This window comes from Euphorbia lathyris, chromosome 3, assembly GCF_963576675.1.
Source record: "Euphorbia lathyris chromosome 3, ddEupLath1.1, whole genome shotgun sequence".
Lineage (NCBI taxonomy): Eukaryota > Viridiplantae > Streptophyta > Magnoliopsida > Malpighiales > Euphorbiaceae > Euphorbia > Euphorbia lathyris.
In genome coordinates, this window is record NC_088912.1 from 18,933,207 (window position 1) to 18,951,857 (window position 18,651).

Here is an 18,651-nt window from a genome sequence, read left to right on the forward strand (position 1 = left end):
ATTGGTAATGTTTGGATTAAATGTTTCAAAGTAAAACATAACAGCCCTGATAGTCAGGAACCTAGGAATAATGGGGAAGTAGTGGTTATGAATAGCTTTGAATTAAGGTTATTTATGAATGCTTTGATTACACATGAAATCAATTTTGCCCAATTGTTCCTCCGATTATATTGGCTTTGGTTAAGAATCCAATTGTTGAGGAGTTTGATCTTTCTAAGCTTAAATTGAGAGCGGTTATGATTGCTGCTGCTCCACTGACTCCTGATTTAGTGCGCAAATAGTCAGCTTGAGAATTTTGTACTAATGGGTAAACGGGGATTCCCCGTACCCGTGGTTTCCTCGTGAAGCGGGGATGGGGAATAGTTTTGTCCCCGTTTAGCTGGCGGGGACGGGGACGGGGAATCCCCGTTTAGGCAGGGACGGGGATGGGAAACTAAATCTCCGCCCCGTTTACATCCCTAATTTTATGCAAGTTGAGGGGCTATCAAAACACTTTCAAAGTTCAGCGGTCAATCAAGTTTTTTAAACAAGTTCAAGGAGCAAACGATGTATTAAACCGTTTTATGAATTAAGATTGACTTGAATGGTAAGAGTTCTAAGTCGTTTAAATTAGATTTCAAACTCGAGTACTTGTATTTACTATAGATTTTAATTGGAAGAGGAACAATCTAAAGAGTGTCTGAACAACCTTAAACTGATTAATCTAACTTAACGATAAAAAAACCCGTTACTTGTAGACACAATTTGAATTTTTGTATATATTGAAATATAATTTTTAATAGAGTAAAATTTTAATATGATATGTGAGCACTCCATTTGGAGAGCTGAAAAGGATGCTATGAAATTAAAATTAATTTTTGAGGCACAAATGAAAATAAAGAAAGAAGAAGATTAACTTATGTATTTATTTTCCCATTATGTATTGTCAATGTACTATTATTCTGCAACATTCTCTCTAATTTTATTTATTGTTTGATTTAGATCTTATTCAGTCACTAAATTTATTATTTATTGATTAGACAATATTCAATGACAGACTGAAAAATAATTAAATTAATTCTTCCTTTGAATAAAAACTAAATAAAATTAGAAAAATTAAATTCAGGGACCTTTGCTGAAATTCTAAGGGAAAGTAATGTAATTTGATTTTTCAGTTTCTTTTTCTTTCTACATATTTTTATGAATTTCAGGCTGACAATTAATATAGATGTTGCATTGAGATAACTGTGAAAGAAAAGAAAAATAAAATTGAAACAAAGATATTTATTTTTATTAGAAACAACATATTACAATTTTTCTAATATTTCAGAAAAAAGAATTGGTATCTAACAATCCAGTTGTGATGAAGCTCTTGGCCTAGTGGTTGAGAGCTTATCTATACCTTAGGAGGTCATGGGTTCGAATCACATCCGGGTCTGGTGGACATTTTTCTTTTTTCTTTAATGTAAGCGCATTGTGCGCAAATTTTAAAAAAAAAATCTACCAATCCAGTTTTGCTGGTGATTGTGTTATGGCATGTACCATCCTTAATGCTGTGCAAGGCTGATCGACTGGTACCTTTACAAAAATAAATAAATTTAATTATTGATATTTTATAGTTATATATTTCTTAATGATCTGGAATATATATAAAATAATGCATTGATATCAAATATAATTTAATTTATTTATTCTACTTACAAAATGGCCAGCTCCAAGGATCCAGTAAAAATTGAGATTTTGGTATGATTTGATAAATCCTCTTGTTTTTCTATTTTGACCACAAAATAAAGGACTTCTCTTCTTCTTCAGAAAGTCTTGAATCCCTTTCCACCTGAATAATATAATTGATTCAAAATAATGTAATAAAATAATATTATATTAATTCCTTCAATTTCAGAAAAAAAAAACAAATACATGTTTTCAATTTTTATCAATTTAGCTCATAATTTTTCAATTCTATATATTGATCATTCGATCAATTAGAATTGCACACGTTAAATTTTTATTCGTCAAATTAGTTAGTTACGGATACTTAATTCAGTTAAGAAAGCATTACTCATTTCATTTATATTTATATTTTCTCTTTAATCCCATCAATAAATAAAAATAATTTGTTTAAACTGTTTAAAATACAGATTTTTAATGTAAATGAAATAAATAACATCATGTTAATTGAGTTTTATGTTGAAAGGTGATTTTGGTCACTAAAAGCTTGATTTGTGTAATTATAATAATCAATAATTATTAAAAAAAATTAAAAACTTAATCAATAAAAATTGAAAATATTAATTTTTTTTTTCTTGAATTTATGATATATTTCTTACTTGAGCTTCTCAACCCATGCTTCAGCACCTCTTGTTGAACAAATGAGATCAAGCTGCAATAACCCAGTAAATAAAAACAGATAATTAATCAATTTTTTCTTAAAAAGGAAATTCAATAATGTTTTAGATTAGAGTTAAATTGTGAAATTATATTTTTTTTAATAAATTCTTTTGAAGAGAAATTAAAAAAAACAAAAATAAATAAATAATAATCACCTGCCCATTATATACAGTCACATTGACCCCTTTAGCTAAAAGTTCATCAACCTGCAAAAGATCAAATTATAAAAATATATAAACTATAATTAGTATTAGTAATTTCAATTAGCATCAATAGTTTAAAATTTTAAATAAGATTTTTCACATTACCTCATTAATCCTTGGTTTCATGAAATCAGCTGCCATTGCTTGAAAAACATTTTCTGACTGCTCTCCCCATCTGTAAATACATTATTATATCTTATATTTTAATATTTCTTTCTTAAATAATATTTTAAGGTAAATTACATTCATGGTCCCTAAACCATAATTCGGTTAACATTACAGTCCCTAAATTTGTGGGGACATGTGTTCATATCATTGTTTGTTATTTTACGGATTTTTCTTGATTCAGACTTTAATATTGCAGTTCAAGAATTTTTAATTCGGATCATAATGTTACTAGTGTTATAGTTCGGGGACCATGAATATATTTTACCTAATATTTTAGCAATAATTATAAGGGAGGAAAAAATTTACAAGATATTATCAGGGATAATTTTGAGCTTTTTTCTGATAATGACATCCATTAGATTATCCTTGTAATTATCATTAGCTCCACTTGGATTAATTGATCTCAAAGAATCTAAATATGCAGAATATTTTTTGACTGCAGTAATTTTAGAATCTGCAGATGAGGTGGAATCTTCTCCTAAATCCAAAAGAAAATTATAAAAATCCTGCAACCATTAAAGAAATTTACTCAAAAAATAGAATTATGCAATTAATAAATAAAAAACAAAGAAATAAAAATAAAATAATTACCACATTGTTACTTCTTTGTGAAATTACATCTTCAAGCTCACTCCAAGAATTAGTAGCATTTAGGTAGAGACCAGCTTTAATTTGCTTCTTAATCTTTTTTGATATCCTGATAATTTATAGGTAATTAATTGATTTATGAAATACATTTCAAACTTTAATAATTATTAGGAGTACATTTCATAACAATTTTAAAATGTTAAATTTAAGGAGTAAATATACTTTTATTTATTAGTACAAAATATAATTAATTACCTGTTAACAATCTTCAAACCATTGCTGTCAAGACGTGACATATCTTTGAGAAGAGGACCCCAAGAAAGCTACAATTTTAAAATCAAAATTAGGATTCCTAAATTATTTTATAAAGTATTACCCCATTTTGGTTCTCCAAATTAAAGCTTCGAAATTAATTAGTATCTTAAACTATCGCAATCATTAATTAGGTCACTGAACTAAGTAAAAATTATCAATTGAATCTTCATTCTATTTTAAAATCATTAATTAGGTCACTGAACTAAGTAAAAATTATCAATTGAATCTTCATTCTATTTTAAAATCAGAAACTTTGAACTATTTGATATAGAAAGTAATAATCTAGAGTAAATTACACTCATGACCACTGAACTTTATCTATTTTAACATTGTGACCACTAAACTTCAATTTTTAATGGGATGGCCACTGAACTTCAATTCTTAACGGTATGGCCACTGAACTTTACTCTTTTTAACATTGTGGCCACTGAACTTCAATTCTTAACGGTATAGTCACTAAACTTTACACTTTTTAACATTGTGGCCACTGAACTTCAATTCTTAACGGTATGGCCATTGAACTTTACACTTTTTAACACCGGTGGCCACTCAATTTTAACTAACTCATCAAAATAACAGTTAACGACCTCAAAATGAAAATATTCAAGAATTAAAGTTGTTCAAAATGATATTCACCATGAAACTACATTTTTTATTTTCCAAAATCACCTTTTTTTGGAGTTTTCTCTCTTTAAAAAGTCACTTTCTCTCTCCTAACCAAACAATATCTAAATGATCTCAAAACAAAAATTTCCAAGAATTAAAGTTTTTAAAATATCATTAACTCTTTGAATTTTTTATTCTGAGGTCGTCAACGGTCGTTTTGACGCGTTGAGTGAAAAAGCGTAAAGTTCGATGGTCATACCGTTAAGATTTGAAGTTCAGTGGCCACAATATTAAATGAGTAAAGTTCAGTGGCTATGGGTATAATTTACCCTAATAATCTATGTGTTGGTTTAAAACGAGTTTGAGTAGTAGAGTCTGAGTTTGAGTAGTAGAGTCTGGAACTATTGATGAAGCCTCAATTGATGATTTTTATTTAGAATGAGATTCAATTTATGATTTTTGCTTAGTTCCGTAGACTTGATTGGTGGTTTTGATAGTTATTATGCCTTTTATAAAATAAAACAAAAAGAGAAATCAATTTAATTTAAAGGGTCCAAATCCTTCCTCAAATTGGCAAACAGATCAGTTTTGAAGGATTAAGGGTCCAAATCAAGATTTAGATAGAGACCTAATTTATTTTTTATTTGGACCCTTAGAGGGTCCAAATCCTTCTAGAAGGTAAGAGATTTAATTTATTTTTAAGGTATAGATTAAACACCTATTTGGTTTTTATCATATAGATTAAGTACCTAATTTTAATGGACCTAATTGATTTTTATCATATAGATTAAGTACCTAATTTTAATTTAATCCATTAACTTACCACAAAATCTTGAGGAGAGATCCAGCTGTCACCCAATGCCACTCCTAAATAACCAGAAAAATTATTATTATATATCAAAGCAAATTATAGACATTAATTAAGAATTAATTAATTTAATTAATTAGTGTACCTCCAAGTTGAAGCTTTAAAGTGCCAGATTGAATGGCATTGAGGGCAGAAAGAGCAAGAGTAACAGCAAATTTGCCTCCATAAGATTCAGCTACAATATAAAGAGGACTTTTTTGAAGAAACTTATTTTTATTAAACAGTTTTTGTAATAATACAGTTAAATCAGTTGCTGCCTCTTCATCATTTTTCACTAATAAATTCTTCTTCTCCACATAACTGTATCCTGTTCCAACTGGACTGTCCTATACATTTAAAAAAAAAATTAATAATCAGAATAAAAATCACATTAAGATCCAAATGAACAATATCATAAATATATATATTTTTTCAATTAATTCTATTTTCTACATTTAAATTTATTTTTTTTATTTGAAACCTTAAACTCTTAGCCAATTCTAATTATACACATTAAACTATAAAACTTAAAAGTGCATTTGGTTTTTTTATAGTGTTTTTAATTTTCAATTAATTCTATTTTGACAATAATAATTACCGAAATGGACACATAAACGACACATCATATAAATTTTCCATGGAACTAAAGAGTTAAAGAAAATAACAGTGTCACCAAACCCAACCCGTTTAAAAAGGAAACTCGTCCATATCGGGTTTTTTTTTTTACATAAACAGGTTGATTTGGGTGGGTGACATGCCATTTTTTTAAAATTTTTAATCCATATTTCAAGTGTCTATTCCGGTTATTGTTATTGTTGGAATTTGGTTAAAATAACTACAAGGAATCAAATATAAAGTTGGATGAGTTTAATATTAGAAATGAAGTTTTGGTATTAACGAATAAAACCATACAAAAAAATTTGTTAATCAATTTAAACACCAGTTATGAATTGCCTGTACATGATAGGGGTCAAATATACTTGTGACCCCTCAATTTTAGAGTTAATAACATAATAGCCCTTGAACAAAGGAATGCGATTTACGCAGCAATTTGCTGCAAGTCTATATTAGTTAAAGGTCATTTGGACTTTTATGTTATTATACATCAAAGCAGTACAAGATTACTCGGTGGGATGGACCGATTTTACACATGCGTTCGTAAAAAAAATTCTTTTTTGCTAAATCAAACTTGCTCAATTTTTTGTTTGTATATATGCATATTATAATTTGAGTAGTCAATAACCAATTTTTAAGTATTAATGTACAATTTCTCAAAATTAAACTACATTTTGTTTAAGATTCCTAACATGTAAAAAAATTAAAAATTTTGATTTTAGAGGGTCTACTAGGCCAAAAAATTAGTAATTTGGATTTAAGGAGGGCCTAACAGGTTAAAAAAAAATAGAAATTTGGATTTAGAAAGGCCTAACAGGTAAAAAAAAATAGAAATTTGGATTTAGGGAAGCCTAAAACGCAAAAAGAATTAGAAATTTGGATTTAAAGAGTCCTAATAGGCAAAAAAAAATATATTAGAAATTTAGATTTATAGAGGCCTAATAGGTGAAAAAAATTAGAAATTTAAATTTATAGAGGCTTAACAGTCCCAAAAAAAATTAGTAATTTAGATTTAGAAAATACCTAATAGTCCAAAATATATATTGTTAATTGTAAACAAATTATAATTCACCATTAAAAAACAAATTACAAATACTTATGGTTAGAGTTGAGTTGTGTCAAACTCGTGGGATCTGGCGCAACGCCAACGGGGAAAGATCTCTGATTGACACCTGTCGACCATCACTCGTAGAATCGAGAATGAAGTTTTCATTCTGTACATGCCAGATCGTGAATTTCAAGACTCTATATAACATGCATTTTTCCATGTGTTTATCTCTGTTGGGCCCACAAGTTCACCAACAGCTCGACCATTAGTATGATATTGTCCGCTTTGGGCCAAGCCCACACGGATTTGTTTTTGGGCTCCTTCCCAAAAGGCCTCATACTAATGTAGTTGGTGAACTTCTTTATAAACTATGCATCTCCCTTATATCTTTCCGATGTGGGACTTGGGATGTATACCCAACAATCCTCCCCTCAGCCCAAGGACCACAAGCCTCCCCTTCAGCAGCCGAACCATCGGCTCTGATACCATTTGTTGGGCCCACAAGTTCACCAACAGCTCGACCATTAGTATGATATTGTTCGCTTTGGGCCAAGCCCGCACGGATTTGTTTTTGGGCTCCTTCCCAAAAGACCTCATACTAATGTAGTTGGTGAACTTCTTTATAAACTATGCATCTCCCTTGTATCTTTCCGATGTGGGACTTGGGATGTATATCCAATAATGCCCCCCATCTTTTTGTCTTTAACCTACCTATACTTTTAACTCCCATTTTTAAACAATCTGTGTAAAGAGTAAAGAGTAGAAGCTACTTCATTTTAAGCACAACTTAAATTTGATATATTTTGTAAACGTTAAACCTATATTGGTGCTATTTTATACGTAAGACCTAAATTGATACTTTCTACAAATCTTAAGCCTATATTGGTTACTTTATGTGACGTGGCGCTGAGTTAGCAGACTTAACGGATGATGTATCATGTTCTGTTAGTAATTCCTAAATTGATGTTATGTTATAAATATTAAACCTAAATTGATGTTATATTATAAACTTTAAGTCTATATTAATATTATTTTGAACATAAAATCTAAATTGATACTTTCCCCAAAAACCTTAACCTTATTTTGGTACCTTCTCCCTTTAAAATAAGGTATTCAACTCTCTAAAGCTTACAAAATAAATTCTATTAAAAAAACATGTCCTTCTTCCTTCTCTCTTTCTCAAGGTTTAATTATTATTAAAAGAAGAAAAAGAAGTTACCACAAACAGTAGATCGGCTACTTGAAGCCATGTAGAATTTCTTGGTTTCAAATCAGAGTCTAATGGCCCAACTTCTTCAAAATTCCCTATTCCAACTCCTGATGCACCCTTCATCAAAATGCACAAAATTTGTCAAATTGAATCCTAATCTGAATTTATGAACAAAATTAATTTCTGGGTTTTGAATTTTGCTTCAAAAAACACTCACAGGTCCTCCTTGTAGCCAAAGAATAACAGGCCATGGCTTTGTAGAATGATTTTCCACTCTCTTTGGACTTCTGTATAGCCACCAAAACATATGTGCTTCTGTTTTTTTAACAAAATTAATCAAATATTTAAGCAAATAAAAAGAAATTATTCATCAATAATTATGTAATTTTTAAAAAAATGCTTACTTGGTCTGACTTCAACATATCCCCAATCTTCTGATTTATGTGGTGTTTTTGTTGAAATCGAAATTCCTTCCTCAACCAGAGAAAATAAGAAGAAAACACAGACAAGAAACTTCTTCCCCATAGAATGAATAATAATGCAGAGAACAAGAGAAATGGATCTTTATTTATTTATTTATATAATTAATTAATGATTTTATGAAAAACTTTTATTGAGTTTCTATTTCTGACAATATTGGATTTTCAAAAAAAAAAATCAGAAAATAAAAAGAAAGAAATGATGAAACTGTTGCTGGCAAGATTTAAGGTAATGATAGTTTTTTTGTTTGTTGGCTTAATACATCCTTGAATCGTGTACTTGTTTAAAAAGATTGATTGACTTTCTGAATTTTTAAAGTGTTTGGATAGTTCATTGAATTTGCATAAAATGTTCAATTAGTTCTTTGAATTTGCAAAAAATGTAATCAATTGATCGCTCGGTTGTAAAAAAGTAAGTTAAATGCGAAAAATGTATTCTACGTGTCTTAAAATGTTATTACATAATTTAAAAATAGAGTAAAAATAAAGTTATTATTTGTTCAATTATAAACCTTGTATTCTCTAATATTACAACTGTAATACTTCGATCTTTATTGTTTTACTTTTTTTTAAGAGGTGTGTAATACATTTTCTGCATTTAACTTACTTTTTTGCAACCGAGTTATCAATTGATTACATTTTATACAAATTTAGAGGATTGACTGAATATTTTATATAAATTTAAGGGCTTAATCAAGCTTTTTTTGAACAAACAGAAACCATGTATTAAGCTTTTTTTTTTTTACAAAAAAAAAAAAACAAAAGAATTAATCTGAAAGAGAAAGAGAAAGGAAGTGACAGCTACAAATACCCAAAAGGCTACACATAATATGGGATTTTTTTTTCGTAATTAATATAATGAACATACATTAATGACAAAATAAATTTATTCCCTCAATCACACGTTTCGTAATCAATACAAAACATTAAATATTATTAATATTTTTTTTTGAACAGTAGGAAGGGCCTAAGCCCCGAAAACAAACAAAGCGAAAACTTAAGAAGGAGCCCGAGCCCTTCTAATAATGCCAGAGCCGCAGCTGTCCGTATTGATGATGTTCATTAGGCCTACAGGAGGATCATCACACCCGTGATATCCCAAGCTCATTGTGCCTGCGAAATGTGCCAAAAAATCCGCTGTTCGATTTCCTTCGCGAAGGATATGAACAACTTCGACTTCCCAATCCGAACCAATGCGTCTCCTACATTCTTCAATTAGCCAATCATACCGATAAGAGCGAGTGCCTTTCTTTCTAAAGACGTCCACAACCACCTACGAATCCATTTCAAAAACGATTTTCCTCCAACCCATCTTCCTAGCTAGCTCAATCCCGTAGAATAGTCCCCATATTTCTGCTAATTCGACCGAGTAGATGCCCAAGTTACAGCAGAACCCCTTAATCCAATTTCCGCAATTATCACGAGCCAAGCCCCCACAAGTAGCCCAGCCCGGATCCCTTCCCCTCGCACCATCGCTATTAATTTTTAACCACCCCTCTATCGGAGGCGCCCACTGAACCAGCCTATCTGCAGAAGACGGTAACGCCATGCTGCTGTTTTGACAGCAACGCGTGGCCCCGTTCTGCTCCTTTGCTTGCCTGATCACCTCGTCGTTCCTCTCAACCAGCCCTCGCCCAACACCCTCAAACACAAGCTCATTCCTCCATTTCCAGCATAGCCAACAGCAGATACCAAAGACCGAAGGCCATGCTATCCCATTCCATCTTTCTTTGGAAGTTATGTTTCTCATCATCCACGCACTCAAATTGCCGGAAAAGAACTCCAAATGCCAGCTTACCGGAATTAAGAACAACCAAATTCTGCGAGCTTCCCCGCAATCTCTCAGCAGGTGTATCAGATCCTCCTTCTCTCCGCAGCACTCACACTTGTCATCTGTTTTGAAATGCCTTCGAACACGATTAGCGTTTGTAAGAACCGCTTCATGCCCAACCGTCCATAAGAAGAATCTGATCCGCTCCGTGACCTGGACCCCCCAGACCGAGTTCCATTCCGCTTCAGACCACCTGCTAGCCACACCGCTGGGATAAGTCAGTTGCAGCTCATAAGCAGATTTTGTTGAGAATCCCCCCGTACTATTCGGCTCCCAAGACCAACCATCCTTGTCAGCCTCTTCTCCAAACAGGACCGTAGCAGCGAGTTTGAATAAATCATGCTGAGGAAGCACCAGGCGCAAGCTATCCCAGTCCCATCCTTGACCCTCTTGCCAGTAATTCGCCACTCTTTTCTCCTTATCCTCATCAGTTAACATAACCAACACATTCTCATATAAGAATCCGTCAAACAGCCACATGTCCATCCAGAACAATGTTTCCCGCCCCGTTTTGACTATGCGGCTTGTGCCTTGCTTGAGATTCACCGCCCCTTGAAGAATGCTCTTCCAAGTGCTACTCTGAGGATTCTTCTTTCTGAACAGATCCAAGCCACTCCTATTACCCCCATAAATCCCTTTTAAAACCCTGACCCAAACACAATCCGGCTCCGTGAGAATCCTCCAACCCAATTTCGCTGCATTTGCGAGGTTAGCCTTTCTGGTCTGTCTAATTCCTAGTCCCCCTCTATTCTTAGGACTGCAAACTACCTCCCACTTCACGAGGTGCGTCTTCTTCTTACTCGCTGAGCTTCCCCACAAAAAACTTCTATTGATGCTGTCTAATCTGTTGCTAACACTTACCGGGAAGACCACGGTCTGCATGGTATAGATTGGGAGAGCCGATAATACGGATTTAACCAACGTAGCCCGCCCCGCAAAGGACAAGCTCTTCTCTTTCCAGCCCGCAAGCCGATTCCGAACCCTCTCAATCATATGGTCGAATGAGTGCCTATTAATTTTCTCGTGTGCCATTTGAATTCCCAAATACTTCCCAAGGTTACTGGTGCTTTTGATCCCCAAAGTCTCCGTAATCTGGTTCTGGTCCTGAAGCGGGACGTTAACAGAGAAGAAGCAGCATGATTTCTCAAGGCTCACTTTCTGACCAGAGCCATCACAGAACACACCCAGGATTGTTTTCATCACCTCCGCTTGCTCCCTTGACGCCTCTGACATTAACACAATGTCATCAGCAAAGAAATAATGGGAGATTTTGGGGCCCTCCCTGGAGAGAGAAACCGGTTTCCACTCCCCAGCCTCCACAGCATCCTGAATCATGTGATTAAGCCTCTCCAGGCAAAGAACAAAGAGATAGGGGGACAAAGGATCCCCCTGTCTGAGCCCCCGTGTTGGTCTAAAACCATCCCCTTTTTCTCCATTCCACAAGACATGCATCGTCGGAGTAGTCACACAGTTCATAATTACAGTGATGAGCCCAGGTGGAATACCAAGCAGTCTAAGAGTGTCCTGTAAAAAATTCCAGTTGATCCGATCATACGCCTTTTCCAGATCAAGCTTCAACAACATGTGCTTCTTCTTGTTCTTATTGCGTTGAAAGGAGAAAATGGTTTCCTGTATCAGCATAACGTTATCCGAAATCTGTCTTCCCGGCACAAAGCTGCTCTGCATAGGCCCCACAATATCAGGAAGGATCGATTTCAGCCTATTAGTGATGCATTTAGTGATAAGTTTGTAACTGACATTACAAAGGCTAATAGGTCTGAACTGAGCAAGATTCTCGGGATCCTTTACTTTCGGGATAAGGGAGATAAACGTATTATTCATACCATCCTCCAGTTCCCCAGAATTGAGCCCTCGGAGGACACAGTCCTTGGTACTAGCTCCAACCGTCTCCCAGAATTTTTGAAAAAATCCTGCCTGGAACCCATCAGGCCCAGGAGCCTTCCAAGGTGCCATGCTCCTCAAAGCCTCCTTGACCTCCTCCACTGTGAAAGGTTGATTCAACTCCATATAGGGTAAATTTCATCAATGATGTACAACCTTTGCCCCATTTCACACTTTGGTATACAACCTTTATTTTGTCTCAGTAATATGTACGAACTTATAGGTGACCTCTCACTATGGTGTACAGCAGGTAAAAATGACCAGTCAACGCTTGGTCAACGCACCACCTGTTTCAACTCCTAAAAAGTTAATTATCTCTTTTACCCTTCTTCTTCTTCCTTACCCATTTCTCAATTATCTCTCTAACTACTCCATCTCTTCTTCCCTTTTATGGTTCAAATTTAACCCCCACTCACTATTTTCTTCTCTGCCGAATAAAAACCCCACTCGCTATTTTCTTCTCTACTTCAATTCAACACCCCCAGCCCTTCCATTTTACCATTCTATAAAAAAAACACAGCAAACCAACGAATCTAATAAGAGCTTCTCTCCCATCCTCTATTTCTCTCTCTTCTAAGTCCAACAATGGACTTCGCATGAGAAAGAAAGAATCTTCAAATCAAAACTACCCAAATTATATTATCTCTGTTCTTCCATGGCTGTTTCTAGTGGGTTAATTTTTGAGCCAACATCATCATCACAGCAAGATGTTTCTTAGTGAGTCAAAAACCTACCATTAGCACTAGAGTATCATCCTACACTAGCAGAATTCCAAGATCCAATTGCTTACATTTTCAAAATCGAGAAGGAAGCTGCTAACTATGGTATATGCAAACTTGTTCCTCTAGTCCTTTACGCTCCTAAGAAAACCACAATTGCTAACCTTAATCGTTCCCTTGTTGCTCGCTTCATCATCGTCTTCTCTTAGGATTCTTACCAAATGTTCAGCAATAGCAAGTGCATTCTCTTCCCCGATAGAAAAAGTGTCTAAATTTTGATTAATTAGAAAAATTATTTAAATGAATCTACTCAAAATAGCAATTGTTATCGTTTATCGTAGAGCCAATTTAGGGTTCCTTCCAAAGAATCTGAAAAAGAAAAGAAAGGACTTTAAGTGAGGAGAGTGAGTTTTAGAGAGAGAAAGAAATTTGAAGAGAGAGAAAGGAGTTAGAGGGAGAAATAAATTTGAACTCATAAAAAGGAAGAAGATGAAAAGATAGGGGTAAAAGGGAGAAATGTATTAAAATTACTTTTTTATAATTTGTGGGTCCCACCTTTTACTAATGAGTAGGATAAAAAATGGTGAGGTGGCGCGTTGACTAGGCGTTGACCGGTCATTTTTACCTTCTATACACCATAGTGGGATGTCACCTATAAGGTCGTACATATTACTGAGACAAAATGAAGGTTGTACACCAAAGTGTGAAATTGGACAAAAGTTGTACACCATTGATGAAATTTACCCACTCCATATAGCTAGAGTGGTTAATAACAGGAAAACCATGCTCAGTGTGAAGCTGGATCCTGTTGGGAAGGTCCTCAAAATAGAGTTGTTTAAAAAAACTCACCCGCCATGCAATGAAGCCTCTGCTCATCCCAAATCCAGTTTCCATCCATGTCCCTCAACCCCATTTTACAGTTACGTCTATTCCTGATAATGGTTGAGAGGTGGAAGAACTTTGTGTTTCTATCCCCCTCCTTGAGCCATTGCACTCGAGATCGTTGAGCCTAGTACAATTCCTCTTGGCTTAGAATGGTCTCCAGTTCCTTTCTCACTTTACTCTCCAGCCTTAACAGCCCATTATTGCACCGACTAGCCAGTCTAACTTGAATGCCTCCCAGCCGAGCATAAGCTCTCTTCTTTCGGGCAAATAAATTTCCGAACTCATTTTTGTGCCAAACCAGGATCCGATCAGCCAGGGTGCTAAGAGCACTGCCAAGAGAATCCGAGCCACTCCAATTTTGAGAAATAATGTCATTCAACGAGTTCCCCTCAAGCCAAGCTGACATAAAACGAAAGGAACTCCTAGGTCTGCTTGTTTTGTTGAGAAAATCCACCAGAATCGGGGTATGATCCGATTTGATTCTCGGTAAATGACGAACAATAGCAGAAGGGAATTTGATCCGCCACTCAGAATTGTAAAGGCCCCTATCCAACCTGCACGCCACTCGGGTTCTCAGCGTTGAGCCCCTATACCATGTGTACTTCGGCCCTACATAACCCAAGTCTACTAACTCAAGCTTATTAATCCAGGAGGTAAACGACCCACACCTATTTAGCGTCCGAACCGACCCTCCTTGCTTCTCACTCCCCTCTTTAATACAATTGAAATCCCCACAAAGAAGCCAAGGTCCCGTCGTGTTTCTTTGAATCTGATCCGTATCCTCAAAAAATTTCCGTTTGTGAATTAGTTGAGGTCGAACGTAAACCGTAGTAAGATCGAAGGTATGATCCCTCCACTCACCTTCCTTTATAAGAACATTGCAGTGAATGAATTGATAATTCTTCTCCTTGACAGTAATCTGAACCTGGGCATTATCCCAGAAAAGCCAAATTCCACCACTGAAGCCCTCTGCCTCAACAATTTCACAGTTTGCAAGACCCATCTGTTTACCAATTGCAGGAGCCCTGGTTCCAGGAATCCGAGTCTCCAGCAGGCAGACAATCTGTGGTTTATGCACATTCACCATATACCTCAAAACTCTCTGAAAAGAGGTGCCACCCACACCAAAACAATTCCAGATGATTACCTTCATAATCAAAACGCAAAGAAAGTCACAGCAGCATTCCGCAACTCAATTAGAGTTTAACCCTGGAGGCTGCTCCTCCATTCTAACCATTTTCCCCAGGCTCAAACCCGCAGACCTCTCTTTCAACTTCTGGATCAGACGGTCATGTCCTTTCATAGTCGGAGATTCAATCATCGCATTCTGGTTCGTCTCTCTGAGCGACATTCTGAATTCTAGTTCAAGACGGGATCTTTTCCCTCTCCCATTCATGGTGCCAGTAGGATCCCCTACCTGAACCCCTTCGCCAGGCATTTGCCTACCTTCCTCTATCTCCATCGAGTCCTGGTATAGGTTGGCAAACTTATTTGAGTGCACAATCTGCCCTTGCTCCCTATTCTCTTTTTGTTTAAGAATCGACTTTCCTGCTCCCTTATTTTTATTTTTACGCGTTGTAGTACCCCCTGTGTTTCCACTCTCATTGCAATCCTTTCCCATCACATTAAATCCCTCGAATATCACCTTGCTCGTACTAGCCTGATCCCATTCAGGATGGCTTGCAAAAGGGTTCAGGTTTGGTTCTTTCCAGTGCTCTTTCCCCCCTTTGCTGTTAGCCCCTTGGAGATTATTACGGACCGGGTATTTCCTCCTTGGCACTAGCATCCAGGGGCCATAGTATTCTGAATTTGTTACTTGTGCCTCACTTCTGATCTCAGGAATTGAGGAATCTTTGTTCACCTGCACTTCACTATCGACTTCTTTGTCAATTTCCTCTGTCACCATTTCCTGGTTCTCTGGGGGCGTCTTTATTGGCACTGCACTTTGCCAACAACACTCTGCTCTAAGATTCCCATATCTACCACAGTTTGTGCACACGGTATGGAGACCCTCGTATTCTACTCGCTGCATCTCCCCATCTAACTCAAACTGTGCGATCAATGGCTTCAGGAGATCAATCTCCACACACACTCTAGCAAATCTCCCTCTGGCTTTCATTGCCGTATTTTCATACACACGGATAGGTTTTCCAATAGTCCTAGCAATTCCCAGTAGGACATCCTTATCATAGAATAAAAGAGGGAGTTGAGGAAAACGTACCCAAACCATCGATTTCTCCACGCTTGCTTCTGTAGGGCTGAATGCAGCTGACCACGTCCGGACCGTCAAGTAGTGTCCTTGAACCATCCAGGGACCATCGTTGATCACATGGCTTCTATCCAGCTCGTTGTCAAATTGAACCAGATGGAAACCCTCTCCTAAATCCATCATACTCACCCCTGTGATGGGCTTCCACATCTCCAAAGTTCTTCTCTGTAGTGCCACATACCCTAGATTATGGCCCAGAATCTTAATTATGAGAGCATCCAGGGCTTGGCCAGCCTTTTCTTGAGCTCCGGATCGATTGTCACAATTGGTATTAATAGATCATCTCCGCTGTTGTCAATTCGAATTAAACCAGCAACACACAAATCATTGCGGGTTCGGGGAGGCAGTCCAGGCGACTTCGCAGCGGCAATATCTTTCCAGGAAAGTTGATGAGGCTGCGGTGTATTCGGGGGGGGAGTAGGGTCGTCGGGGGGGACAGAGTAAGGGTGTCGGCGGCGGTCCGGCGAGGAAAGCCCTAGGGCGGCCTCCGAGTCGTCGCGATTCATGCCAGAGAGCTTATAATTGAATTAGTTTAATATTATTAATATTTTTAATATTATCTACCAGCAATGTATTTTAATGATGTAGTATTTATTAATTAAGATTGGTTTGAGTGGTTAGATTCGTTGAAATTATAGTTGGCTTGGAATTGGTATTCGCTCCAGAACTAAAATAGATCAGTTAAGACCGAATTATTAGGGATGCAAATGGGACGGGGCGGAACGGGAAATGCATTTTCCATCCCCGTTCCCGACTAGTCGCGGATTCCCCGTTCCTATCCCCGTGAGTTAGAAGGGACAGATTTGTCCTCCATCTCCATCCCGCGGGGATTCTCGTCTCTGTTTAAAAATATTTTTTTCCTATTCCACATCCCGTCCCTGCGGGGAATCACCATTTATATTTTTTAAAAATCAGTATATATTTCTTTTCTTTTCTCCTTTATAATTCTAGGTTTTGTTCGAAAGAATGACACAGATACCATGTCTTTAGTTTAGTTTAGAAAAAATATCCACTTAGTCCTTGATTAATATTTTATTTATTCCATTTAATTTTTTATTTGAAAATAAGTCTATTTAATTTAACTTTAACGTTATAATTTATAATATTTAGAGTATAATTTTAATTATAATGGGTAGCAATTGGGATCCGTCGTGGATTCTCTATCGGGGATTAATGGGTCAGGGATCCCCATGGGACGGGATACCATTCCCCAGACCCGCTCTATCCCCGTCACGGGGATAAAATTATCCACATCCCCGTCCCATGGGGATTCTTATCGGTGATTCTCCATCCCCGTTGGGGTGGGTCACTGACAGAGACGGAGAATCCCCGCCCCATTTACATCCCTACAAATTGTGGAACGAGTCCGATTTAAATTATTTTAATAAAAATCAAAACACACCTTACCTATTTAATATCTGATCTAATGTTTAAAATCAAGAGTATAGTGCGAACTACCACCTTATCCTTAATGTCATTATTTTTTATATATTATGATTTTACACTATAATTTAAAAATTCTAGACCTCAATTCATAAATCATAAACCCTAGAAAATATATTATAGACTCCTAATTTATAAATTTTAATCCTTAAAATATATTAAAAATATTGATTTTACTAGTTTGACGTTATTCAAAATCATTACTTGACATAATTGTAGATAGTTTTTCAAAAGTGAATTTATATATAAATTTCTCTTAAATGGGACCATAAGAATCAGGACCGGCCCTAGGTCTAGACCTGAAGTGCGGCAGCCTAGGGCCCAGGGCTGGTGGGGGCCTAAAAAAATAAATTAGTGTTTTACGTATATATGAAAGTTAGTTTTTTTAATATAGATAGTGATAAAATCATGGGTCAATTACATGAATATCATAATTAACTACAAAATTACAACTAAATCATATCACCAAATTTAATTCTTAATATGTCATTATTCTCTATATATTATGGTTTTACACTATAATTTAAAAATTCTAGACTACAATTCATTAATCATAAATCCTAGAAAATATATTCTAGACTTCTAATTTATAAATTACAATCCTTAAAAGATATTAAAAATACTGATTTTACTAGTTTGACATAATCTAAAATTATGATTTGCCATAGTTGTAAATAGTTTTTAAAAGATGAATTTTTGTGTAATTTTCCCTAAAATCATACAGGATGACCTTTTTTATTCTGAAAGCCCATTGATAAAAAAAAATTAAAAAGCCTACACAATTTTTACACTTTAATTAGTAAATTTTATATTAAATGGACCCTTTATTGCTTTTGCTTGGGGCCCTAAATTGTACCAGCCCTGATAAGAATGTGATATCTTCCTATTCTTTCAAGCCTATAAATATAGGTTTCATCTCCCTCTCAATACACACAAAAGGACTCACGTCTTCTCTTAAAACAGTTTGATATAGGAGTTGTATGACCGGTAATATAAGACCAATGTTCGATTTTTTTCCTATGTAAAACTCATGACTAATCCACTCTAAAAAATGTAATGTTTTTTGGGGACTATTTTTCGTGGAAAATCTATCTCAAATGTTGAAATAGATTGTATTTTGTGACTATAGATTTTAAATTTCAAATTTGGAACAAGT

General features: G+C 35.5%; 1 protein-coding gene across 1 annotated transcript; it reads right to left on the minus strand.

Moving 5' to 3' along the window:
• Positions 1-1,230: 1,230 nt before the first annotated feature.
• LOC136223580 (serine carboxypeptidase-like 51) lies at positions 1,231-8,594 on the minus strand. The gene is made up of 13 exons (XM_066011666.1): positions 8,372-8,594; positions 8,185-8,282; positions 7,977-8,084; positions 5,201-5,441; positions 5,071-5,114; positions 3,582-3,649; positions 3,330-3,435; positions 3,045-3,244; positions 2,676-2,745; positions 2,523-2,573; positions 2,307-2,359; positions 1,681-1,813; positions 1,231-1,557 (listed from the first exon to the last, which is right to left on the minus strand). Exons 1-13 carry the CDS (start codon positions 8,490-8,492, stop codon positions 1,480-1,482), a joined length of 1,371 nt encoding a protein of 456 aa, XP_065867738.1. The 5' UTR covers positions 8,493-8,594; the 3' UTR covers positions 1,231-1,479.
• Between the last annotated feature and the right edge of the window lie 10,057 nt (positions 8,595-18,651).

What these genes read in the sequence shown, in the direction of transcription:
- LOC136223580 (XM_066011666.1), bottom strand. Translation starts at nt 8,492, where the DNA reads ATGGGGAAGAAGTTTCTTGTCTGTGTTTTCTTCTTATTTTCTCTGGTT. An exon ending in ATATGTTGAAGTCAGACCAA is followed by an intron (nt 8,283 to 8,371) that starts GTAAGCATTTTT and finishes TTAAAAAAACAG; the next exon opens with AAGCACATATGTTTTGGTGG. An exon ending in TGACTGTATATAATGGGCAG is followed by an intron (nt 2,360 to 2,522) that starts GTGATTATTATT and finishes GGGTTATTGCAG; the next exon opens with CTTGATCTCATTTGTTCAAC.